Source organism: Heterobasidion irregulare (genome assembly GCF_000320585.1).
Source record: "Heterobasidion irregulare TC 32-1 unplaced genomic scaffold scaffold_12, whole genome shotgun sequence".
NCBI lineage: Eukaryota > Fungi > Basidiomycota > Agaricomycetes > Russulales > Bondarzewiaceae > Heterobasidion > Heterobasidion irregulare.
In genome coordinates this window covers 729,886-753,961 of record NW_009258208.1, presented here as the reverse complement: position 1 = coordinate 753,961, position 24,076 = coordinate 729,886, and the positions used below count along the sequence as shown (strand labels likewise).

The following is a 24,076-nucleotide window of genomic DNA, read 5'->3' as shown; positions in this document are numbered from 1 at the left end:
CGATCTGAAAGGCTCGACGGCGATGACGCGCTCGTCTGCTCGTTTCCCACCCGAGGCAAAGCAGCACCGCAGCAGGGACAACATCACGTGGACGTGCGCGATGCACGCACGTCGATCGAGCGACTATGGAATGCTCGAGGGGCCGCGCATACTGCAGCGATGGAGGGACGTCGGGGAGGGAACGGGTCACGCCACTGTCAAGCCTTCGCACGGCCAAGCGCCAGGCCAGCGACGCGGGATCGGCGGGAGGCTTGGGCCTGTGGTATTCTACACGACTTGCTGCGCTGTCCTGTACTGTCGTTCTGGCGACGCCTGCGCCGCGATGCGACGACGCAGGAGGCCGGTGGGGTACTCGTGGTATCGTACGCGCAACGCCTCGCGAGGGGAGGCGAGGCGGGATGCTCGAGTCTCGAAGTCGCGTCGACGAGCGCATCGAGCGTATAAGCCTCGGACGGGCCTGCGGGCGTCCTGCACGGTGGCGTTCCCGTGTTCGGCGCGGAGGCGGAGAGCTCTGGCGGCACTGTGCTGTGCTTGGACGGCCTCCGATGGTTTGTTGTACCTACAGTAAGTACAGTACGCGCTGGCTGGTCGCCGTCGTGCGCTTCCGCTTCCGATCCGCAAGTCGATGAAGGTAAAAGTAGGTAAAAAAGCGCGCGCGTGTGTCACGGCGGGACGGTTGCCATGGACAGCGTCGTCGACGCCAATCAGGCTCTTTCCCTGACGGGCACTGTGCTAGACTGTGCTCTGCTCGCCCATCAGCGCATAAGGAAGTGAGTAAGTTACATTGGATGGGGCACTGATGGAGCAGCGGCCTCGTGCATCAGGCCATCAGGCGTCGTTGGCGCGCCTGGCCTCGAGTCGCGCCGCGGTCCACGGAGGCGGCTCGCGGCGGCACATTGCTGGATCCTCAGACGTGCTCAAACGACGGCGGACGAGGGTCCTCGGAAAGCGAGTCGATGCCTTGCGAGGGCGGGGAGTGCGCTGGCAGTTGGCAGCTGGTGCGTGGGGGGGCGAGGGGATCGCAGATACGAGAGGACGCCACGGTGGGTGGCCAGGCGGACCGGGCAGCCGACGACCCTTGGGGGAGCAGCGGCGCGCGTTTGCTTTATAACACGGGTCGGGGGCGCGTTGGCAGGGACGTCGACGATGCTCCCCCTCGCACTCAAGGTCCTCTGGCTCGTCCTCTCCGTCCTCGGTCAGTCCCCCGTCGTCCCGCACTCGTCTGCTCACTCGCCTCACTGCTGGCCGCCGCACAGGCACCGCGAGCGCCTGGGCCGTGCTCATCCCCTTCGCGCACGCCGTCGGCGCAGCCTGGGCCCCCGTGCTCTACTGCCTCGCCGTCACCGTCCTCCAGGGCGCCTTCTGCCTCGGTGCGTCCCCAACTCGTCCCCCCTCGTCCCCTCCCACACGCGCACGTCCTCGCTCACTGCCCCCGTCCGCAGGCATGATATGGCGCATGGACACGCACCGCATGCCGCACGCATTCTGCGTCGCACAGACCGCCCTCATGTCCGTCTCCGGCCACGTCCTCGCCGGCGTCTGCGCCTCCTTTACCGCCGCGCTCTACCTCTCCGTCCACAGGCCCCAGCGCCTCCAGAACACACCCTCGTGCGTACCATACCCCCGCCCCCATGTTACCGATCCCCCGCCAGAGCGCGCGCTCATCCTCGCGCCTCGTCGGCGCCGTCGTGCTCGTACATAGGCCCCTCGCCTGGCGCGCGGGGTACCTCTGGCTCGTCGGCGTGTTCCCCGCCGCCGCGTTCGCCGCCTACCTCACGGTCATCCTCCGCCTCGACGCCGTGCGGCCGTCCAACGACATGTACTGCGACGCCACGAGCCCCCTCTGGTGCGTCTCCCATCACCCATCACCCATCAAATCACTTCATTCATCATTATCGACCCACCCCCGAATCCCCATCACCCACCCGTCACACCGTCTATCACACCGTCTATCACACCGTCTATCGCCCCACCTCCGCACCGCCGACCCGCCCCGCTCCTCGACGGCAGGCCCCGCCTGCTCAGCTACGCCGGCGCCCCGCTCCTCCTCGCCGCCCCATCCCTCGTCCTCTCCTCCCTCACGGGCTGCCGCATCATCAAGATGCATAGCCAGACGCGCCGCTGGAGATACACCCATGCGTCGCGCCCGTCGTTCACGCGCTCGCTGCCGTATTCATCCTCAGCGGCGGCGGCGTTCGAGCCGGCTGACGTGCGATTGGACGTGAAGCGCCCGGCGTCCCCGCTCCCCCACGCTCTTCCTCTTCCTCATCCTCATATCCATCCTCACGCTCTTCCACTCCCTCTCACACCCCATCCCCACCCCGCTCCATCCTCGACAAAAGCCTCCGCCTCCGCCTCCGAATCCACCCTCCACGCCTCCCTCTCCCAACACACGCACACGCACGCACATACACACACACCGCCGCCGCCGCTCCCCCCACTCGATCTCTCCATCCTCCCGCCCTTCTCTCTTCCCCTTCCCCCGTCCCTTCCCCCGCCTTCTCCCTCCCCCGCATCCACGCACGCCTCCCTCGCAACTACAACTACCGCTACCACCACTGCCACCACCACTTCCTCGCGCCGCTCGCCCTCCCCGTCTCCAATCACCTTCGCCCCCGTCCCGCCGCCGCTCCCGCGCCCTCGCCACGGCCCAGCCGGCGCCCCGAGCAGCGACCCGGCCGCGCGGTACATGCCCGCGTTCCCCGACCCCGGCGCGTTCGGCGCGTACGACGCGTTTGCGGTCCCCCCGGGCCCGGCGGGGGCGGGGGCGGGGGCGGCGATGGTAGATCGCGAGGCGTCTGCGCTGGCGGGTCTTGTTGGCGTCGCTGGCGCGCGGGCGGATTCGGACGAGGCGCGCGAGGAGGAGGCGGGGGCAAAGATGGGGGACGCGGGGGACGAGATCACGCTCGAGGTGCTGCGGTGGGCGCGCGACGACGACGGCGACGACGAATATCAGGACAACGACGACCACGGGCCCAGCGCGAAGGGCGCCTCTGCAGGGCGCGCGCTGTCCCTGCCCCTGTCGCCGCGGCCGCCCCCACGGCAGCCGCCGCGCGAGTGCTTTGCGTATGGGCGGTTCCTGGGCGCGGGTGCGCGCGCGCCGCGGCACCAGTCTGTGCGGCCGTCGACCGACCTCCGGTCGGCGATCTGGCGGTTGACCGTGTTCAAGCTGTACGTCCCGTCTCCCGTCTCCCGTGTCTCCCGTGTCTCCCTGCCTGCCCGCCTGCTCCGCCTCGCGCCTGCACCGCCGTGCCCCCATCGTCCGCGCGCTAACGCTTCACGAACGCACGAACGCACCGCCGCGCGCGCGCCCGCAGGTCGTTCTTCACCGTCGTCCTCCTCGCGTCCCTCTCGACGCTCGTAGACCTCGCGCGCCACCGCCCGCCCGCGCCCTTCGGCACGCAGCACGTCGCGCTCCTCCTCACCGCGTGGGCCCCCCTCGTCGTATTCGGTGCGTCTCCCACCACCACCACCACCACACGCACACGCACCGTGCACCCCGTGCGACGTAGCGTCTTCGCGTCGTAGCAGCTAACGCGCGCCTTCTGCCCTTTCGCCCTCCGGCCCTCGCGCCGCTGCGCAGGCCATCTCCCGGGCGTGCGCCATAGGCTGCCATTCGGCCGCACCCCGCCGCCGCCGCCATGACCATGACCGCGCGCGTCCGCGTCGCCCGTCCTTAGCCGTAGCCGTAGCCGTAGCCGTAGCCGTAGCCATAGCCATGATACCCCCGCAGAATGCCATCCGGCGCGTGCCGTTCACATCTCATCACCTCTCATCGCAACGCCTCGCACACGCACACGCACACGCACACTGCTGAATATGTACCCACTCGCTCTCGCTCTTACTTGCACCTTGTATGATGCTCGGTTGGGCGGATGCCTGTAGTACGCGGGGCTGATACGAACGTGTGCAGCGGCGCCACCGGGGGGAATGTTGGCTCTTTGGTGTGCCGGGGGAGTGGCAAAAGCGGGTGTGTTCTGTTCTCGTGACGCGCGCGCGACTGGCAGGGGGCGGAGGACGGGGCAAATTAAAGACGATCAGGTGTCGGTGCTCGCGCACGCTAATGAATAGCACGCAAAGGAGACCGGTTTGAGAAATTCATTTTCTTATTTATAGCGAGATAGAAAAAACTCGCTATCCACCAGATGGTGTGAGGTGCGAGGTGCGAGTCGCGCACGATCGGCGTCGGTGAACGCCCGTGGACGTGTACGCTGGCTCTCTCTCGACGGGCTGGCCCGCTGGCCCCGAACGCTCGCCGCTTGCTCGTCTCGCGCGGCCGGCGCACGCACGCGCAAACGCGCCCCCGCGGCCTCCTCTGGGGCATGCGAGCGCGCCGGAGCTCGGGGCGGATTTGAGCTCTCGTCCCTCGTGCGCGGAGACGGGGGAGGAAGAGCGAAACTCCTGTGAGTTGAGCGCGGCGACGCTGTGCAAGCCCAGCTGGTGTACGATGCAAGCAATGGCACAGTAACGGTAAGGGGGCAAAGCCAATAAGAGGGTAGACCCGATTGTATCGTCCTTCAGCATTTGGCTGCTTTGCATGAATAATATAGATGTGAAACAAGACTCACCATGCGCAAGAGCTCACCAAGGATTGTGGCATCTGTCCCAGTACCACATCGGGTCCTCGACAATTCCTAGCTCCGTCTGGAGGATCTCGATCACCTCCTTCTCGTCCTGTTCGCACAGCTGGTACCTTTCCATCGTGTAGTTGGAATACAGCGCGAACATGCACGGTTGGCCGGTCACGGTGAATGGCATATGGTAAAATAGCACCGCATTACACGTTTTCGCCAGGTGCACGCGCATGCCAGGTATGGCGGAGATGTACACGAGGTCCGGATCGTCAGACCGGGGCTTCATGAAGAGATCATGTTTTTCGGCGGAGCGCATGATCTGCTCGACGCTGAGTGCAAAACCAAAGTGCAGGATATCGGCATCCTTATTTCGGCTGACATTGCCGTCATCCGGAAGTTGGGCAGTAGGTGTTCGGTGTTTCGTGGCTTCGATGAAACTCTTGGAGAATGCACATCAGGCCAGTGCAGCGAGGTGCGGCGATGATAGTAACAAGAACGGCTAACCTGCCGGCGGCAGGCTCTGGCACGAGCCGTCATCTTGAAGCTTGTGAATTGGTCTCCAATAGGGTTGCCGTCAGCGTCGCGCTCGAACTCGAGGCTGTAGTCGATAGGGGTCTCAGAGGAGGACATGAGTCCCAGACTGGAGAAAGGTGTAGTGTTGTCGCGCAAACAAAGACAGGCCGCATCGCGTGAGAAACATCATGACTACTGCTGTACTGCGTCGCTTGCACCTGCTCTCACAGACTCTTACGCGCCGCCCCCACAAGCAAGCGACCAAGGCGACGCCGATGCACCCCACCTGCATCAGATACTATGTCTCCACGCATCTATCGGCCGTAGCGCGCGGGACCGCTTTCGAAAACCGGTCTCTCCGGATCCTGCAGGACAACCTATCCATGTCGCTCACGCGCGTCGGCGGCAAGTCGGACGGCGGGGTCGATCTGGTCGGATGGTGGTGGGTCCCCAGACTAGGGCAGCGCGACGACAATGGTAGGTCGGCAGCTGTGTCGGATTCGGCGGGGACGGGCAGGACGCCGTGCGTGCGTGTGTGTCGTGGGTTGGGTGCTACTGCGCTACTGATCGACGTTCTGCCCGTGCGTGCGCAGGGTCCGGCCGAAGGCGCATACGCATCCTCGCGCAGTGCAAGGCGGAGAGCCGCAAGATGGGCCCGGGGTATATCCGCGAGCTCGAGGGCGTCGTGTACAAGTTCCTCGCCGAGAGCACCCGCGCTCAGGGCCCCCGTCCCACCGCTGTGCCCGCCGTCGCAGCAGCTAAAGAGGCCCCGCGTCCTCGCGAAGAGCCCTTGACCCCTGTCGTCGCCCTGCTCATCTCCCAGTCACCCTTCACCCGCGCTTCCCTTCTCGCCGCCCAGTCTTCCACCGTCCCGCTCTACCTCTTCCACCTGCCCTCCCCAGACCCTCCTCGCTCTCCACGCGAACGTTCCCCTCGCGACACCGATTCGGTACCCCACGTCAGTTCAGGTACCCCTCCCATGTCCGAGGGCGCGATCGGGACGGCCTTCTGGAACGCCGCGCTCGCGTCGACGCGAGGGATCTTAGGGGGGGAGATGGAGTTGCGCTGGGAACGCACGCTGCCCGAACCGAATGCAGGGCTGTTTGGTTTGGGAAGAGGGAGACCAGCGCTATGGTGGAGAGGACAGAGGCTGGCGAATTGGGTCCCCCAGCATTCCTCGATCCAATAACCACAGGCCCTTTGTACTCAAACTTTGGATGCTTACTCTCTAGTACCTCTGAAGTATCATTCATAAATGATCTGCTTGCAATGCGAGCATAGTGCGTGTGGATAGAGCATGCTTAGGGCCAGCTATTAGCGGCGGTTTGTGGACTGTTAATAAAAAGTCTCGCTGTCACACAAGTATCCAAAATGATTCTGTATATCAGCGTCCAGTCTTAGAGGATCTGTTGCTCCAGGGACTAACAACAAAAATAGGACTTTCAATTCAACAATGACCACCGCAGGGGTCGAACCTGCAATCTCCTGATTACCTAATCGTAGTCAGACGCGATGCCATTTCGCCAGGCGGCCATGATGATAGCCCTGCCTGAATAAATATGACCGTTTTATCACCAACAGCCATCTCCCGACATCGCAACATTGATCGACGATTCGACGAGCGGTCGAGCGCAGTCGCTATGGAACTTACAGAAAAACGCACCGAAAGCAAGGTCGATCTACAATGCGCCCCTCCATCTAGTATAATATATCCATGAGTGCCCCAATGACACTAACACTTGCAAATCGTCCTCGCTCGCAAAGCAAATCTCCCGCCCGCACATCCATCCGCCCGTCGACCCGCCCGTTCTAGCCGTACCGCGCCTTCAACCCGTCATATATCCAAAAAATCACCGCGCTGCTCGGTATCGAGCGCGCGACGGTGACGCCGCAGCCCGCGTAGAGCCCGCGGATCCCCTGCGCGCGGTACATCTCGCGCCCGACGCCCCAGAACGAGCGCCCGCCACCGCCGGCGGGGGCGGACCCGGGGCGGAGCTCAGCCTCGGTCTGCATGGTGCTCTTGACGGTGTCCGCGGGGAAGAGCGCGAGGTTATACGACGCGCCCGCGCACGCGCCGCTCAGCGCGCTCTCCCAGGACGCGAGGTCACGCGGGCGGGCGGCTGCGTGTGTGTCATATGCATCATCGGTGGAGGAGGAGGAGGGGGAGTAGGGCTGCGGGTGCCGCGCGAGGAGTAGGGAGGCGACGAATTCTTTGGTGGAGAACCATGCGGCGGAGCCGCCGGTTTCACGGATGAGCGTGCCGGTGTGGCCGAGCCAGAACCCGCGGAGGCCCGTGGTGCGGAAGGTGTGCGCGATGATGGCGAGCGGGCCGGGGAGGGAGCGCACGGAGGCGGCGCCGGGGGCGGAGGGCAGGGCTGCGGGAGCGGAGACGAGCATCTGGACCTGCATCTTGCACTTGACGAGCTCTATCGGCGTACTGTCATCCGGGGCCCTGCGCGTGAGCACGAACACAGATCGCGCGAGAGGCGCCATAGATAGGGACGCACAGGAGGAAGCTGGTGATGGCTCCCGCGCCGCCGGCCGCGAGGGCGAGCTGCGGGAGGGAGAGCGCGTGTGTCGGCGCGAGGCCGCTCAGCGCGCGCACGGCGTTCTGCAGCTCGCCGTACGTGAGGAAGAGGGACGCGTTCTCGACCATGGCGCCGACGATGGGCGCCGGGAGACCCTGCGTGGCATAATGGCGTTAATTGGGACGCTTCGCGCCGGATCAGACGCCACCACGCGCGCTTGTGGGCAAATTTTCATTGCTTCACGGAGCGGCGGGAGCGTGTAGGACGGAGGATGAGGGCGGAGGAGAGTAGAGGGCGAAGGGACGCACGCGATAGAGCCCCCGCACGCCTTCCTTGTTATACGTCTGCGCGAGGCAGTCGAGCGGCCCGCTGAAGCGCGCGGTAGAGTCGAGGACCTGGGCCTGCAGGCGCACTTTGGTGAGGTCGAACGGGTGCTCGAGGACTTTCGAGGCCATTCCCGCGACCTGGTATATTCGTACGAGAGTGGGTGAGTGAGGGTCTCCCGGAGAGACGGCGGGGGCGTGCGACTGACTCACGCTTCCAAAAGCGATGTCCTTCGCTGCGCGCTCGGTGGGCGAGCCTCTGTCATTTGCGACAGCTGGGTTGAATGCGTCTGGGGCGGTCTCCATGGGGTATCGGGTGGCTTGTTTCACAAGTTGTGACGAGTCGGAGTCCCGGGGTCTAGTATAATGCGAAGCGAAGCGGAGACGGTGATAGAATTCAAAGCGGAGGATGGAGACGCAGATGGGCAGAGAATTCAATGTTATGTGGTCAGTTGCATGGAGGCGATGCAGTCGGAACGTGAGGCGCCAAAGCAAATTGTACGAGAGAGGCTTGCAGGCTTGACGTTTCGGCAAAGGACGCGGGGTCCGCCGCAAGCATGGCTATCTTATCTTATCAGATGGACCACGCTCTCCGTGCTGGTTTATGATCGATCCCGAGCCACGAGATTACCACGCCGGCGAAGCTCTTTTGTTCGCCGTTTGGAGTCGTGTGTTTTGGACTCTGGCCGATACCAGATGCCTGGAATAATAGGTTTTTCTAGACCTCAGGCAAGGGTTAGCCAAGATCATATGAACGCAACTCGAGAGACAATTCCGCCGAGAGAGTACCGAAGTGGACGATCAGGGCGGTTCCGCCGCCCAAGGCGAGCAAGTGTTGTATTGGATACTTAAGTGGTGTATGCTGCATATATTCGAGAAGCGTGGGTGCCCAATAAGCTTCTGGTGCGTCGACGAGCAGACCTGCGGGGGCAGATGTTACGTAAAGGGGATGCAGGGGTGGCGGGAGCGAACTGGAGTTGACTCGAGACAACTGACGACGACTGGGTGGGCGTGCATTCATATATGCTCAACAGCGACCGCAATCAACTCGCCTCTCTTCCTGCCACACTCTTTAGCGGTCCACGTTTTCGTCCAAATACAAGTCCGCCGATAGCCGCTGATCCATCCCAGTGCCTATACCCACAGAAGGCAGCAGGTGCCACTGGGTTCTCCAGATATTCTCACATACATAAGGCGTATTCCAAGACCGCTCTCACTTCGACCGTCTTTCACTCAGACTGTCTCTCCGACTCCGATTGTGAGTGATGACGCCAGCCCCTTCCCTTCTCCCCCTTCCCTCCCCCTTTCTCCTTGCTCTGCACTGACCCCGCATCCCATCCTTTGCCATCCAGATCCATTCTTACCAAGCGGTTTCGCCACTACAACTCAACTTCTCTCCAGAAATGGCTGGGCCACCTTCAAGTCAGAAGGGGCATAATCGCCAACATCCTCCAAAAGTCTGTCTCTATTCTCGTCTTAATCCTTTCAGTCTTCTCATCGGCTCCCGATTGCCGACCGTCGTAGTCCACCCCCCTCCCATCACACGACATCGACCCGAGAGAAGTATGCGCCAACTTCATCCAAGGACGCTGCAAAAATTGGCCCTGTCCCCGACTCCATGTTGCTCTCACTCCAGATGTACGTCGCATCCGAACTCGTGTGTCTTCATCACTCACGCTTTCCTTACCCACATAAAGATGCTCAACATTCTGCGCCAATCAAAATCGCATCCGCGTGTAGACGCAGACGGGTCCACGGTCGCCCGCACCGCTCAGAATACGGTAAGAATATTGTCCGGGCCAGATTTTCGAATATCCCCGTTACTCTTCTGTGTCTGTATCCGTCTTCTCCAACGTTTGGAGGAGCGCATGCGTTCACCACAATAAAGGGGGGGGGGGATATTGGGGTGCCCAGTGCTACATCTGCCGACAGGCGGCGTCCTCTTTGACTGCGGCAAGCACCCAGGATAGGTAGCAACCCCACCCTTTTTGGCGATCCATGCGCCGCAGCGAATTCTCCCCTTGAGTATCCCCTTCAATGATCCCCAAGATCGTAGCGTTGTTACCTCCCCCAAATGATCTAAAAATGCAGGGGAGGGGGGCGTGTGCAGCTGTCACTGTCTGACTGTCAAGGAGCGGGAATGACGATCCAGCATATAGGTGGATGCGAATGATCAACTTCCCCTCCTTTGACGGTGCGTGGAGCCAGGAACTGTTTAGCTATCACTTAGAAACAGGGCGTCGAGTTGGTGACACACCCGTGACGCGATGTTTCACCCTACCTATCTTTGTTGTTTGTAGTTTCTGCTTCTGTTTCTTGGCCTTCAGCGCTCCACCTGCGACGCTTCTCTACGTCTTTCCTGCGAATCGCTCGAACTGTGCTGATGCGCAGCGTTGCTCTGTTTCATATATCACAGGTATCCCAAGATCGCGGCCCATACCCGCCCGATGACTCCCCCCCCTCCTCTGGGAACGTAATGCTCGGTTCCAAGGTGCGTTGTCCCCGTTCTCGTCCGCAATCCTCCGCCGATCGTTCATCGCGTGGGATCTGCAGCCCTCGAGACAGTCCCTGCGCCCAGGAGACATATGTCCGTACTATGCCCGCGGTCAGTGCAGGTGGGAACAGTGTAAATATCTACATGTAGATCCTGGGCAAGGGGATCGTCCCCAACTGGAACAGCGGCGGCAGCCGCAACAACACCAATTTCAACAGCAGCCGCAACCGCAGCAACCGCCTTTTCAACAGGTACGTCTCATCGGCGGAGAGTCCGTTTGGCGCCGCTCATCCTGGGTGTATGCGCCTGTACATATTCCTGTCCAGCCGCGGCTTCCACCAAATAGTCCACCAGGACTTCCAGGCCCCAACTCTCGCAACATCCATACCCAACAAGTCATCAACGATAATCTGTGTGTCACGTCCTCGAGACCTCTTTCTCCTATTCATCAGGAGAGGAATGTCCCTGTCATCAGATTGCCCCGAGGGAACCCGTCCGCGCCCACTTACGAGTTGAGCCACGAGCGTCCTCCGCTCCAAAATGTGCAGGTCTATGGCTATAGCCATGCCCAAGCATACAACGATGCGTATCCCATGCAGGGCATCCACGTGAGCCCCCTCACGCTTAGATGTTTCAATGGTCTGTTGACGACGACCGGCGTCTGTAGGACGAACGTATGCCGCAGGCCGTTTTGCCGCCGAGGTTCCGGAACCTCGCTCCTCGACATGCGTTCGCGGCGCTTATTCCTGGTGAACTAGTCCCGGGAACGGTCGTGTCGTACGCGAAGACGGAGGGCGGTTCTGGCCCTCAGAGGAGACAAGGTGGACCTCGGCCACGCGACGCGACGAACTCCGGGGGCGTCGGCTCGAGCGTGCCTACGAATGTACGTCGCCTCTTCCTTCGTCTTCTCTTCTTCCTCTCTCCTCCTTCGTCTCTCATTTCCCCGAGACTGACGAGCTTTCTGACTTGATGTGGCGGCTGCCTCTTTTTTCGCGCACGCGACTTTTGACACATGACATGCGACACGCGACACGCGACACGCAGCTCCCCGCGCCACCTCCGCGTGAGCAGGTGCCTGACCTGTCGTCGGAAGGGTCGTCCGCGAGCGACTCGAGCATCGCGGATATCGATGTGCCCGCGTCGTTGGCGGCGTCGGACGGCCGCGCCGCTCGGGAGGCTCGGGAGGCTGTGGGCGTCGTGACTAGAGGTGTAGGTCTTCTCGCCTACTCTTCTGTATGAGTTGAGGAGTTGATCGTGGCGATCGCCCCTACGCAGCAGGCCGCAAATCTAGATTCGGGAGACGCAGATGTGGCTGATGGACCCCACCGTGGCCGGTATGCTAACGCCCCAGAGGTCATCCCCGATCACATCTGCAGGGACTGGTATTTTAAAAATAATTGCACTAGAGGCGTGCGGTGCCGGTGGCGCCACGAGAGGTTCACTTCAGATAGAGGAGAGCCCGTACGTGTATCTCTCTGTGTTCTAACCCTCCCTTAGGCTGATAATCGTGATGTACGCAGTCGGATGCATCTCCCCTCCCGTCGATTGGCGGAGTTCCCGCCCCATCTGGCAGTTATCAAAACGCGGGGCCAAGCGTAGTCAGAGTTAACGCCAGCGCAATGCCTCATAATACAAGTATTGCTCAAGAGCCGGTACGCATTCAGCGTCTGTGTGTCCGCGCCTCTGTTGACTGTACCTCTTTCAGTCTGCGGTCGGCTCTTCGTCATTTGCGAGGCAAGGCGCACCTCATAGATCTACCCATAGACCATACCATAGACCACCACCTCCTGACCTGCCGTTCGGTCTTTGCTGGGAATGGAACCGTACACGCACTTGTAAGGATGGCCCGCAGTGTCGATGGGCTCATCGGTTCCCGAATGCGGATGATGTGCCGGCCGCAAACGATACGGTATGGTCAATCTCTAAGTGTGTGTTGCTTCACGTGCTCATATGTTATCACAGACCCCAACTGTAAGGAATAATGTTCCTGCACCTTCTGTATCACCAAGTCGCAAAGTCTCCCTTCCTGTGCAGCGATCTGAGGACGCAGCAGCGGTAAATCGTGGCAATACAGACCCTGTGAGTCGCTGTGCTCGCGCTGTCTGTTATCGTCGTTGACTTGTACGTTGCACAGAAGGCATCCACGACTCTTCCCCCATCGCCCGACGACAAAAACAAGGATAGAAACGTATGTCCTGCAGAGCACCCGTCTTCAATGCATCTCTAAAGGTTGATGGTCGATTAATCAGGCGCCTCCACCATCGGAGGAAATGGTCATCAAAGTTGCAGATCCTACACGGGCCACCTTTGGGCCCGGTTTCAAAGTGCTGAAGGTCGTCACCGCGTTGGACTCTCGCTGGATCGCGATAGCGAATATCCCCACACGCGTGGGGCGGCCCGATCTCGAGAGACTGCTGAAACCCGTTGGGCAGGTCGCCGATGTCAAGTTCCGCGAAGATTCTTCTTCCACAGCGTCCTTTACGAATGTGAGGGTGCAGCTATCTACACACGCAGAGGCGACGGCCGCTGTTGATTCGCTCGACGGCGTTGAGGTCTTCGGTTCCAGGATTCGCGTGCGCCTCGCGATCAGCACGAGTCTTCAGAACTCACGCTTACAGGACTGCTATGTACGCTTTAATTGGAACGTGCCCTGTCGGACGGGCTTCGCGGGCTACGATACCGAAAAGGCTGCGCTGGCGGCGATCAAGAAGGCGGACGGCTCTACGCTTCGCGGGTACTGGGTCACGGCCTCGATGTACACGGGCCTTCCTTGTGTTGGTCAGTTCAATGTACGCTTCACAGGTATGCCACCGAACGCGAAGGATAAAGACGTTCTGCGATATGGCAAGACATCCGAGTCGGGCATCATGTTCTCGCGCCCGAACTATGACGCCAAAAATTACGGTATAGCGGCCGTACAGCGGCTGCTGAAGGATTTCGGGAGGGTAACGTATTTCGAGGTCGTTCCTGCGCCGTACAAGGATGGCGTCGTGCGTGGGTGGGCACAATTCGACTCGCCCGATGTCGCCAAAGCGGCGTGCGAGCTTGACGGCTGGAAGCAAGATGCGTTGGGCGGGGAAAAGTTCCACATCCAACGCGTCCAGTCTATCATTCGTCATGTGCCGATCGAGGTCTACCGACTGATCAAGCGCGATATCGACGAGTTGCGAGATTCGCTGTGGAAGTTCGCTAAGGGGGCGCAGATCCACCAGCTCGAGAAGACGAGCAATGCTCCTGGCGACGATGGGATCGAGCTCAAGGTCGTCGCCGACGATCATAAGATCATCGGGCAGATCAAGGTGAAGCTTGACGAGCTCGTGCTTGGCGAGGTTCTCAAGGATGACCGCGGTAAAGTGTGGGACGACTGGCTAGGTTCCTTGGCGGGCGTCGCGTTCCTTGACAACGTGCAATCCATATACCCCGGCATCTTGATGAAGCTGGACCGAGTCCGCCGGACGCTCAATCTCGTGGGCAACGAGGGCGATCGCGGTATGGCTAGATATACCATTCTGAACAAGCTCAAGTCCTTGGAAGAGAAGAAGATCCACATCATCCCCCTGCAAGGGCGCTTGGTCGGTCTTTTCATGGACGCGGATATCATCGAGCTCCAGGACAAGCACGGGAAGGACACTGTTTGGTTCTCCCTTGATATGCCTTGCATCCGCGTGCGGGGAGACGACGCGCTCTTCGAGGAGGTGCAGTACGTGGTACGTCGGGCACAGGATCGTCACCCGCATGAACGGGACCGCGTGCGGAATCACTGTCCCGTTTGTTTCGAAGAGGCGACGACGCCCATCTCAATGGAGTGTGGGCACACCTGGTGTAAGAGCTGCCTGACGGGCTATCTCGTGGCGTCCGTAGACAACCGATCGTTCCCTTTGCGCTGCCTCGGCCAGGACGCGACCTGCACCCAGCTCGTTCCTCTCCGTACCGCGCGCGACGTCCTTCTTCCAAGCCAGTTCGACGCGCTCACTCACGCCGCGTACACCACCTACGTCCAGTCTCGTCCCGACGAGTTCTTTTACTGCCCGACGCCCGACTGCTCCCAGATCCACCGCCTCGGGCCGAAGAACTCGGTCGTGACCTGCCCCAACTGCGTGTGCCGTATCTGTCCGCACTGCCACGTCGAGTACCACGAAGGCGCGACGTGCGAGGACCGAGACGAAGGCATCGACAGGTTGTTCGAGGAATGGAAGAGCCTGCACGACGTCAAGCGGTGCCCCGGATGCAAGGCCCTTATCGAGAAAGCGGACGGCTGCCACCATATGACGTGCACCCGCTGCAAAACGCACACCTGTTGGGCATGTTTGGAGACTTTTCCGTTGGGCGAAGGTATTTACGACCACATGCGCCATGTACACGGCAGCATCGGGCTGTAGGGGCCTTCGGCGCCGTTTGTCTATTTTCTTTTACTGATCGTTACGTTCCTTTGTTGTTGATACCATCATGCGCTTCGCCTCTTGCTTTCTTTTCGTTTTCTCACCCCTTCGTTCTGCTATCAGTCGACAGCACGGGACTGTCTGTTTGTACCGGATACGGATATGATTGTAATTTCTCCACTGTGTACGAGTATGCACGTATCTTACCTTGGCCCGAAGGCCACCACAATTGCGACGAGAGCTAAAACAAGACGAGGGAACGGAAGCAATACGGATGGATGTAACGAGACACATGGAACAGCGAGATGGAGTCAGTGGAGAGCGAAAAAAGAAAGAGAGGTGAGCGGATGTCGATGAGTAGACAGGTAATGATTGTTGGTACACATATGAAATAGATCCTCGTCGTCGATGGCCGCAAGTCCCATCGTCCCATCCTCCGCATCTACAAGTACACATGCGTGATAAACTGTCGAGGAACAACGGCATGAGGAACCGACAACAGCAACGGCAGAAAGTCAATAAGCGCGCGACGCACCCGTTCGTAGGGCAGCTGCGGCGGCTGGCCCTTGCTCGGCAGGCTCTCCTGCAGCTCGGGGCGCGACGGGTCGTAGCGCACGAACGTGCCCGCGTGGTCGCGGTAGCCCTCCATCGGGGACGGGTAACTCGCGAGGTCGGGCGGGTTCGCGTACTCGCGCGGCGCGTACACGATGTGCATGTCCGTCGTGAGGTAGTCCCCGCGCCGGTTCCAGAAGCCCCAGCGCAGGCGGCGCGTCCACGTGCCCTGCGGCGGCGTGCGCATCTGTGCGGGCGGCAGCGACGTGTGGTGCGCGCGCGGGGGCGCCGGGAGCGGGTTGCTCGCGAGCGCGTCCGCGTGCGCGCTCGCGCTCGCGCCGGTGATGGTGCTGGTGCTGGTGCTGGTGCTGGGGGCGTACACATGCCGCTGCGTCTGGCCCTGCTGTGCCGAGGGCGCGTTGGCGTTCGCGCCCGCGCCGGGCTGCGGCGCGTACGGCTGCGCATGGCCCCCACCGCCAGAACCGGGGGTGCCGGTGTGCGAGTACGGCGACGTGCGGGACGGCTGTCTCTGGGACTGATACTGCTGCGGATGCGCGCCGCTAGACGCGCTCGCGGCGACGTTGGAGGGGTACGGGCTGGAGATGTTCGTCGGCCGCTGCGCCTGCGACGCGGAGGGGCTCGCGTAGAACTGGGTGGGTTGGTGGTGCTCGCGCGGGTACTGCTGCTGGTGCGGATATGGTTGCGGCTGCGGCTGCGGCTGCGGCTGCGGGTAGGTCTGTGAGTGCGGGTGCGGATGGCGCGGCGACGGCTGCAGCGACGGCGGATTCGACGCCGCGCGCGCGGACGACGGCGTGCTCCGCGTGCGCACGGACGAGTGCGGGCTCGTCGTCGTGGATGCCGAGGCCGTCGACGACTGGGGCGTCCCGTGCTCCGCGATCGCCTCGTAGAAGCCGCCACCGCCGCCACCGCCACCGCCGCCGCCGCCACTGCTCTGGGACTGGAACGGGTAGGTCGGGCTGCGCGATGGCTGCCGCGAGTAGCGGCCGGGCGTCGGGCTCGCGGCCGGGCGATGCGCGTGCGCGGGCGTATGCTGCCCGTGCGTGGGTGTGTGCTGCGCGTGTGCATGCGCGTGCGCGTGCCGGTGGCTCCGACTCTGGCTGCGGCTGTGTATGCGCCGCGCGGGCGACGGGGACCGCGACCGCGACGGGGACGCAGAGGACGACGACGACGGGGACCGCGACCGCGACCGCGACCCGCGCCGCACCTTGTCCACGCGCACGAGCGGGCTGAGCATCCCCTCGGGCTCCTCCGCGAAATACAGCAGGTTCGCCATCTCGTCCATGAACCCCGACTCGGGCATCGTCTGCTGGCGCACCAGCGGCCCCGCGCTCGCGTTGCCCGCCGCCGCCGCCGCCGCCGCCGCGGCCGTTGCTGGCGCATTGGAGCCCTCCGCCGTCACTGCACGGCCGCGACTGCTCGGCATCGTGTGCGAGCGCCGAACGGGCACCCTGCTCGCCGGCGTCGGCGAGTCGGCGGGCCATGCAGGAGCGGCGTTGGGCGGGGGTCCCCGCGCAGACGCAGACGCAGACGCAGACGCGTCCATCGACGGGCGCGCGGCGGACGACGCGGCGTTCGCGCTCGACGGGTGCGGGTGGGTGTAGTAGTTGGGCGTGCGCACGATGCTGGGCGAGAACGTCGGGCGGAGCTCCATCACCTCCGTGAAGCTCTCCCCCGCTCCGTCCCGCGTCAGGCTCTGCGCCTGCGAGGGCCGCTGCGCCGTCGGCGCAGGCAGCGTCTGTCCGTTGTGCTGCTGCTGCGGCGGCGGAGCCCCGCCCTGCGCCTGAGATGTCTGCGCCGTGGGACCACCGCCGCCACCGTCAGCGCGCCGATTCTCGCCCGACTCGCCGGCGGCGGGGCCCTCGTCCTCTTCCTCGGGGAGCGCGGGCACCCACGTCCACGGCGTATGCTGAACGCCGTTCCTCCCCGCCGCGCGGCCTCCCGCGTGCGGATCCTGCCTGGTTGGCCAAAGAAACGGGTCAGCACGTCTCGTCTCGCTCGAGCATTTCTCCGACCGCCGAACACAACACAGAGGTGGAGAACAGATGAGCGGAAGGAAGGAGCCGCGAACGAAGCAGATAAGGGCAGAAACAAAAATAAAAACGGGCAGACGCCCACGCCCAAAACGCCCAAAACAAAAAAAAAAAAAAGTAGAACCCACGACACGCACTTGATATGCATATTCTCCAACCCCAGCCCATTATCCGTCAACTGCGTGCTCCAATACTCCCTCGACGAGTCGCTCGGGCGCGGATGCCAGTACTGCGGCGGGATGCCCCACCCGGGCGCGATATTGTACCCGACCGACGACGGGTGCGCTGCGCTCCCGCGCGCAGCCAGCGCCGCAGCGCCGCTAGCTGTCGACACGATCGGCTGTTGCTGCTGCTGTTGCTGCTGTTGCTGCTGCTGCTGCTGTTGCGGCGGGTACCCAGGCCCCGGCGGCTGGTAATGCCACCTCCCGGACGCCCACCGCGCCGGGTTCACGCCGGGGGGCGCCGGCGGCGGCGGCGGCGGGGGCTGCGGCTGCGGGTGCTGCGTGGGCGCGGGGTAGCGCTGCGGATTCGCGTGCGCGGGCGCGTAAAGGCCCGGATATGGGCCCGGGGGCGGCGGGGGGTACGGGCCTGGGTAGTACGCCGCGGGCGGGGGCTGGTGGGGCTGGGAGGGGGGCTGGCCGGGGTAGGGGGGTCCTGGGGGCTGGCGGTAGAGCGTACCTGTGAGTGCCGCTTGGGCTTGGGCTTGGGCGTGCTGTGGTGGGGGTTGTTGGGGAGGGCGTGTGGAGGTGGAGGTGGAGGCGGCGGCGGCGGAGGCGGAGGCCCAGGAGAGGGGGGGTTGGGAGTAGGAGATCCAGGGTGGTGGGGGTTGGTGGGGTTGGTGATGGGCGTGGGTGTGGGCGTGGGCGTGGGCGTGGGCGTGGGTGGGCGCGGATTGGGGAGGGGGCGGGTACATGCTGGCATGGACTGAGGGCGCGGGGGCGGAGGTCGAGGTCGAATGCGGAGGGAGGGGTCGGCGACGCGAGGTCTGCGCGGGGCGTGTCAGATCTTTATGTGCGGCATACAGCATACGGCGCGCGCGCGGGGGCGAGACAACAAGGGGGAAGAGACGATGACAGGCGAGATCGCGGCATCACGGCGTGATGGGATCGGAAACGGCTGGGAGGAGAGGGGACGCGCACACGGCGCGCAGGGCCGGGCGTCGAGGCGTCGAGGCGTCGAGGCGGGGGCAAAGGGAAGGCCACTCACGATGGGGATCCGATCGGGCGCGGGCAGTGGCTTCGCGGCGCAGGCGGGTGTCGGCGAGTCGAGGGCGAGCGTCGTCGAGCGGGTGCGGAATGCGCTGCTCTGCGATGCTCTGCGATGCGCGACGCGGGCGATGGGGGCGATGACGTTTACGTTTGAGCGAAAGGCGGGGGAGGGGCGTAATTTGAATTGGACTCACACACGTCGGAGAGCGGAGAGCCGGCGCCTGCGCGACGAGACGGGGACGCAGGATCTGTGGGGCGGGGCGAGGCGAAGGAGAGGAGGAAGAGGGAGGTGGGCGAGAGTTGCGTGGAGGGGGCGAGAGTTGCGTGGATGGGACGATGATATAGAAGCGGGGATGTGTGCTTACCAGCGGAGAGGCTTGCTGCTGCTCGCGAGAAATAGACGCCCAGCAGGTGCTTATTGTGCGCCACCCCGCGCTGCCACCGTGTCACGACGGCTGCGGCGGTGCCGGTCTAGGCCGCGTTGGCGCTGCACGCGTTTCTGAGGGTGCTCGACGGCGACGGCGGCGGCGGCGGACGGAGCGCGAGGCGAGAGGAGGGGAAGGAGAGAGCAAGGGCGCTGGCGCTGGCGCTGGACGACACGCTCCCAGGCCGCTTCAGGACGCCTCCCTCGCTCTTCTTCCCTCCGCGGTGCAACGCCACGAGCTCGCCACGTCGCCACTCTCATCGACGCGCATCGCGCACTGCAGCCTCTCTGCCCACCGCTCCCTCGGCCTCCGCCCCCTGCCCAGCACCGGGATCGTCGCTCGTCGCCTCCTCGTCATGCTAGCTTGCTACCTAGGCTGTCCGCAGCCCGCTCTACCCGACGATCCGCCGAGGCTTCGCATCCGTGCACCGTCTGCCCGCCGCTCTCTCTCTCTCTGTCTGTGTTCGAAGCATCTAGATTCGCGCCGGGCGCTGCTCCCCATCCTGCACTAAGAGTCGTTTCTCGTTTCTCGCGTGTCATCCGTCGCCTCGATATGCCCCGGCGCCGCCCGCCCCGACGGCGACATCAACGCCGCGCTCGCGGTGCGCCGCCCACCCCGCATCCAACATCCTGCGCGCAGACGCGCAGAAGCCCCGAATCTCCGCCATCACTGTCCAGCAGCCCACATCGCCAGCCTGCGTGTGCTCTCTCGCATCCCGACGTCCCGTCCCCGTCCCCGCCACGTTCAGTCGCGCGCTCGACTGGTGCTCGGTCCTGCGTCGCCGTCGTAGCGCGCGTTCACCCGCGCATGCGCACCGCGGCGGCCGCGCGGACACAGTTCTTGCGGATGCGGCCTCTCTTCGCCCCCGCTTGCGCGCGCGCGCGCATGCGTCTAGCTCTGCCCCCCAGACATCGAGGCATCGGCCCGGCCCGGCCCGGCACCGTCGTGTCTGCAGCCAACAGAGCGCGGTAGCCTGTCGGGAGAGGCCCCGCTCGTACCCGCCAGCACCGGCCCCCCCTTTTCTGGCTTTGCGCGGAGTGTCGACGAAGAACGGGTCGACGGGGCGACGACGAACGCTCGCTCGCGGGAAGTTGCCGTCGGCGAGATGGGGTGCAGAGGCGCGGGACGCCCGACCGCGACGCGTTCGTCTCGTCTCGTCTTGTCTCGTCTTGACGAATCTCGTATCCCACGAGCGCCCTGCGCGCTGCCGTGCGAGGCACCAGAGCGTCGTTCCCGTGGTAAACAGGACCGCGGGCCCTCCGCGCTCGAGGCGGCACGCACGCGCGCACGCATCCCGCGAGGCTGGGGCCACCTCTGCGCGCAGGCTTTTTCTCGGCGATCGGGCGGCCGGGCGCACGCTGGCCGGGAGCGCGTTCCGGCCGGGTCGTCGACGCGACGTGACGCGACGTCTCACTGCTGTCGACGCCCCATCTGGGATCTTGCGGTCTGTTCTACCGACGTCTCCATTCCTTCTTCTCGTTCTCTGGCTCGGAATTTCGACTTTTTTTTTTCATTTTTCGTTGGTGTCTCTCTACGCGGTATGGACTACCGTGACCGCGGCCGGTGTGTGTATGCTATAACGACGCTTGGCTGCTGTGTTAGTTCCGAGCCGGGACGTCCTGTTTTCCATGAATGAAGCTCGCCTGTGTCAATCCACATTCGACGCCGAGGGACGGGCTCGCGGGAGATGCACGGAGCGGGGGGTTCGCTCCAACTTATGGGACCCCGCATTAGCTCGAAATCGAAATGTCGCCACTGCTCTCAAATACGATCGATGCGGGCTCACAAATGTCGCGATCGGGGGCGCCACCGGTGTGTGTGGCAGAGACGCCGGTCACGTGCGACGCGCATGATGCGACGCGACGCGCTTTGCCTTCGCGGTCCCGCCAACATGACCTCATCCAATGCACCGCGCCAGTCTCTTTGTCCGCCGGAGCGCGAGGCCGGCGAGACGGAGACGAACGGCGCACGTCCAGATGCAAAGCGCCCCGGGGCTCGCGTCCGGTGGACGACCCCACGGACGGTCCAAGTGCACTGGGTCCCTGGCCGGCACGGGCTGGGGTGGCCCATAAAGAGCAGGTGCTGAACGCGGTGGATACGGCTTTGCCATCTGCCGTCCACCCACCGCCACGTCCCACACCCTCCTCTCTGCTCTTACCCCACTCTGCTCTGCTCTGGGATGTCGCTCTACGGCAACGGGCCCGGCACCGCCAACGACTGGCACTTCATCTACGCAGCCTGCGATTACCTCTTCAATTTGTTCCCCAAGAAGGCGGCCACGGCCATCGAAGATGAGACCGACCTCGCGCAGGACAAGGTCGACCGAAGATCAGAGGATGCCACGGCCACCGAGACCACCGTCTCGCTGCAAGACCTCCTGCCTTCCGACGTGGAAGAATTCGACAATAGAGCTTATGTCTCGTCGTTGATAACTTCTATCCTCTCGCACAGTGAGCAGCCGTTCCAGACCGGTTGACTCAGATATCGACTCATGTTTCCTGCTGATAGAATTCGAAACACCCGTGGCTGCCACTGCCGACATGCCACAAGGGCCCCCTCCTACCGCCATCTCCAAAGAGTCGATTCCATCAGCAGCAAGGAAACAGAAGCGGGTTGACGATGTCACTGACACGGACACTCGCTCACGTTCCCTGCAACTTGGTTCCCAAGCACCCGTGGCCGCCAGTGCCCACGTGCCACACAAATTGCCTCCCCCCGTCGTCCCTGGATCTTCGACTCCGTCGCCTTCCGCAAAAGCAGCGGGGAAAAGGAAGCGGGTCGACGATGCCACTACCGCACGGCACCCCTCGAAACGAACAAAGATGGACAGCATGGGCGCGGTTGAAATAACCCTCCCACCGGCCATGCCACCACCGCATCTCATGGTCTTCAAACCAACCAACGAGGACGTCGATGCCCGTTCTCAAAAGAAGGACAAGCAGAGACCACAAACGGCCGCGCACGCGCGCGGCCCACGCCTCGACGATTCGACGTCACCTTTCCAAGGGCCATCCACAATGCCCAACTGGTTCTACACCCCGCCGGTAAACGGCCTGGCTCCCTATCCATACGAGGCCCCGCCGACCTCGCACGACACCTACCCAATCTTCAACGACGCCGCGGGCCCTCCCTACGGCGCCCCTCCGACCGCCTCCGACGGCACAGAAGACTCCGACGACGTCTTCTACGACAGCGGAGAGCCGTTCTACAGCGACCTACAGCTCTTCGGCCATATCGCCGGCGCCACGGGGCAGTTGCGATATGACGTGGAGACCCTCTCGGCCGAAGAAGCGGCATGGCTGGACCAACTGGCCATCGCTTTCGACGCGCGGGTCCCCAGCGACCGTGCGCAGGCGATCCCCGACACACCGCAATTAGATGCCCTCTCGAACAGCCAAGAGGCTTGGCTCTCCCAGCCGCCGTTCACTCCCGGCGTGCAGGTTCCCACCGGGCGCGCGCAGACGGTTCCCAACACACCGCAATTGGATGCCCTCTTGGACAGCGGAGACGCCTGGCTTGTCCAGCCGCCACTCGCTCCCGGCGCGCAGGTCCCCACCGGGCGTGCGCACGCGGTCCCCAGCACCCCGCAATTGGTGTACAGCGTGCCACAGAACCCAAACGCCGCGCAGTACTTCGGCAATAGCGCGGCCGCCGTCGCAGCGGCCCACCCACCCGCCGCGATCCCCCACCCTGCCCCGCATCCGCACCCGCGTCCGAGGCAGACTCTCTACGCGTCCACCCTCAAAGCCGCCGCTCTTGCCAAATTGCTTCGTCCCGGGAACTTGAACACTTAGAGAGCGCGTCGGACACGCGTCTCGCACGCACGGTGACGAGGGATCGACGGGCGTGACAAGCGCTTGGTGCGCTTGGTGGAAGGAGGCGCCAGGGTGCCGCCGGACTGTCGGAGTTGCGCTACGGCGGGTGCGGGGGCTCATATCGCGACAGACGAGCGCTCTGCGCACTTGGAGAAACAGGCCGGAGCGTCGAGCGGACAAGACGATGTCAGGAGGTGAGTCGTCTTCTGTGGCTTTCACCCTTCGTCGATCGCGCACTGACCTTTATTGCCCCAGACATCGCCCTCTTGTATTGACGCGATCCACCGCCTCGCGGCTAGCTTCGACATATGTCGCGGGCGTCGCGCGCTCCTGACGCCTCCGACGGAAAAGCCATCTGAGCACGACCACCAGCGAGTCAAAGCAACCCCGGTCTCCCCGCCATGTCGCCGTCCATATATCCTCTGACCAACGACCAAAGCCCTGGCCTTGGTGGACCCCGCGTCCGTCGATCCTTAGGCAGTACTCCAGTCGCCGCGGGGACACCGTATCCGTACGGTTGTAGGCTCTCCATCGTGAATTTGACCGATATCATCCCGTCGACCCTCGTACAAGATACCAACATTGCCAAGATCAGTATCACCAAAACTTTACCTAGACGCGGCGAGTCTGCCGCTCGTCGAGAAGATCCCATACATGAATGCCTTGGCGGCGTTAGCCGCTTCGGCCAATCGCGCCCTCGTATTGAGTCGAGGCCCATCAGCCCTCGATGCTTCACAGTCTCATCCACGGTCTTATGCAATGCGACTTGTACAGACATAGGTTAGACTCGACGTATTCGGCGATCGCACAAGTCGATCCGCAATACTTTTCATTCTGACTCTGTTATTTTTTGTACGCCCAGTTTGTGTGCAAATCATGATAGGTCGGCCAGAAGAGCAGAGAGTAGGACGGAATAGAATGTAAAAATGATCTTGGTCTGATTCGGTCGCAATCGTACCGGTTGAATGTGCGAAAAATATTGCGAATCCTGCGTGTGGGGGTACAAGAAAACTGCGTGGTGGGCAGGTGGCCCAGAGATCGCTGCCAGCTGCTTCTCGATCTCTCCTCTTTTGGTGTCACGGCAAACCCCGGCCCACTTCCTCCCCGACAACAAAAGACAGGCACGCTGCGGGAGCTCCGATGGAACACAAGTGACGAACAACGCAAATGTACGCGTCATGAAGACTCCCGAGACTGCCCTCTTGCAGCCGACG

General features: G+C 63.1%; 9 protein-coding genes across 9 annotated transcripts; 6 read left to right on the top strand and 3 right to left on the bottom strand.

Moving 5' to 3' along the window:
* Positions 1–22: 22 nt before the first annotated feature.
* HETIRDRAFT_430387 (uncharacterized protein) lies at positions 23–568 on the top strand (the record flags this gene model as incomplete). The annotated part of the gene is made up of 1 exon (XM_009553856.1): positions 23–568. One exon carries the CDS (start codon positions 23–25, stop codon positions 566–568), a length of 546 nt encoding a protein of 181 aa, XP_009552151.1.
* Positions 569–1,146: 578 nt separating this feature from the next.
* Positions 1,147–3,027, top strand: HETIRDRAFT_390342 (uncharacterized protein; the record flags this gene model as incomplete). The annotated part of the gene is made up of 5 exons (XM_009553855.1): positions 1,147–1,195; positions 1,257–1,370; positions 1,443–1,608; positions 1,703–1,846; positions 2,011–3,027. Coding segments are annotated over 5 exons (1,488 nt in total), but the record flags the coding sequence as incomplete, so codon positions are not given.
* A 1,107-nt stretch (positions 3,028–4,134) lies between these two features.
* On the bottom strand, positions 4,135–5,204 carry HETIRDRAFT_106554 (uncharacterized protein; the record flags this gene model as incomplete). Its single annotated transcript, XM_009553854.1, has 3 exons — positions 4,135–4,531; positions 4,586–5,013; positions 5,079–5,204. 3 exons carry the CDS (start codon positions 5,202–5,204, stop codon positions 4,135–4,137), a joined length of 951 nt encoding a protein of 316 aa, XP_009552149.1.
* A 158-nt stretch (positions 5,205–5,362) lies between these two features.
* HETIRDRAFT_329363 (uncharacterized protein) lies at positions 5,363–6,276 on the top strand (the record flags this gene model as incomplete). Its single annotated transcript, XM_009553853.1, has 2 exons — positions 5,363–5,618; positions 5,681–6,276. 2 exons carry the CDS (start codon positions 5,363–5,365, stop codon positions 6,274–6,276), a joined length of 852 nt encoding a protein of 283 aa, XP_009552148.1.
* A 396-nt stretch (positions 6,277–6,672) lies between these two features.
* On the bottom strand, positions 6,673–8,407 carry HETIRDRAFT_156949 (mitochondrial carrier protein). The gene is made up of 4 exons (XM_009553852.1): positions 8,152–8,407; positions 7,924–8,079; positions 7,595–7,770; positions 6,673–7,524 (listed from the first exon to the last, which is right to left on the bottom strand). The coding sequence occupies exons 1-4, from the start codon at positions 8,242–8,244 to the stop codon at positions 6,897–6,899; spliced, it is 1,053 nt and encodes a 350-aa protein (XP_009552147.1). The 5' UTR covers positions 8,245–8,407; the 3' UTR covers positions 6,673–6,896.
* Positions 8,408–9,341: 934 nt separating this feature from the next.
* On the top strand, positions 9,342–14,811 carry HETIRDRAFT_455550 (uncharacterized protein; the record flags this gene model as incomplete). The annotated part of the gene is made up of 15 exons (XM_009553851.1): positions 9,342–9,395; positions 9,463–9,576; positions 9,636–9,719; positions 10,355–10,429; positions 10,492–10,525; positions 10,583–10,683; positions 10,759–11,040; positions 11,100–11,315; positions 11,477–11,641; positions 11,711–11,893; positions 11,953–12,084; positions 12,138–12,341; positions 12,395–12,511; positions 12,567–12,620; positions 12,682–14,811. 15 exons carry the CDS (start codon positions 9,342–9,344, stop codon positions 14,809–14,811), a joined length of 3,945 nt encoding a protein of 1,314 aa, XP_009552146.1.
* Positions 14,812–15,052: 241 nt separating this feature from the next.
* Positions 15,053–18,335, bottom strand: HETIRDRAFT_422544 (uncharacterized protein; the record flags this gene model as incomplete). The annotated part of the gene is made up of 4 exons (XM_009553850.1): positions 15,053–15,253; positions 15,347–17,339; positions 17,552–17,934; positions 18,093–18,335. 4 exons carry the CDS (start codon positions 18,333–18,335, stop codon positions 15,053–15,055), a joined length of 2,820 nt encoding a protein of 939 aa, XP_009552145.1.
* A 148-nt stretch (positions 18,336–18,483) lies between these two features.
* HETIRDRAFT_455548 (uncharacterized protein) lies at positions 18,484–21,133 on the top strand (the record flags this gene model as incomplete). The annotated part of the gene is made up of 7 exons (XM_009553849.1): positions 18,484–18,911; positions 18,991–19,042; positions 19,098–19,381; positions 19,433–19,502; positions 19,560–19,883; positions 19,943–20,491; positions 20,966–21,133. The coding sequence occupies 7 exons, from the start codon at positions 18,484–18,486 to the stop codon at positions 21,131–21,133; spliced, it is 1,875 nt and encodes a 624-aa protein (XP_009552144.1).
* Positions 21,134–21,226: 93 nt separating this feature from the next.
* Positions 21,227–23,196, top strand: HETIRDRAFT_455547 (uncharacterized protein; the record flags this gene model as incomplete). Its single annotated transcript, XM_009553848.1, has 4 exons — positions 21,227–21,497; positions 21,556–22,818; positions 22,882–23,056; positions 23,118–23,196. 4 exons carry the CDS (start codon positions 21,227–21,229, stop codon positions 23,194–23,196), a joined length of 1,788 nt encoding a protein of 595 aa, XP_009552143.1.
* Between the last annotated feature and the right edge of the window lie 880 nt (positions 23,197–24,076).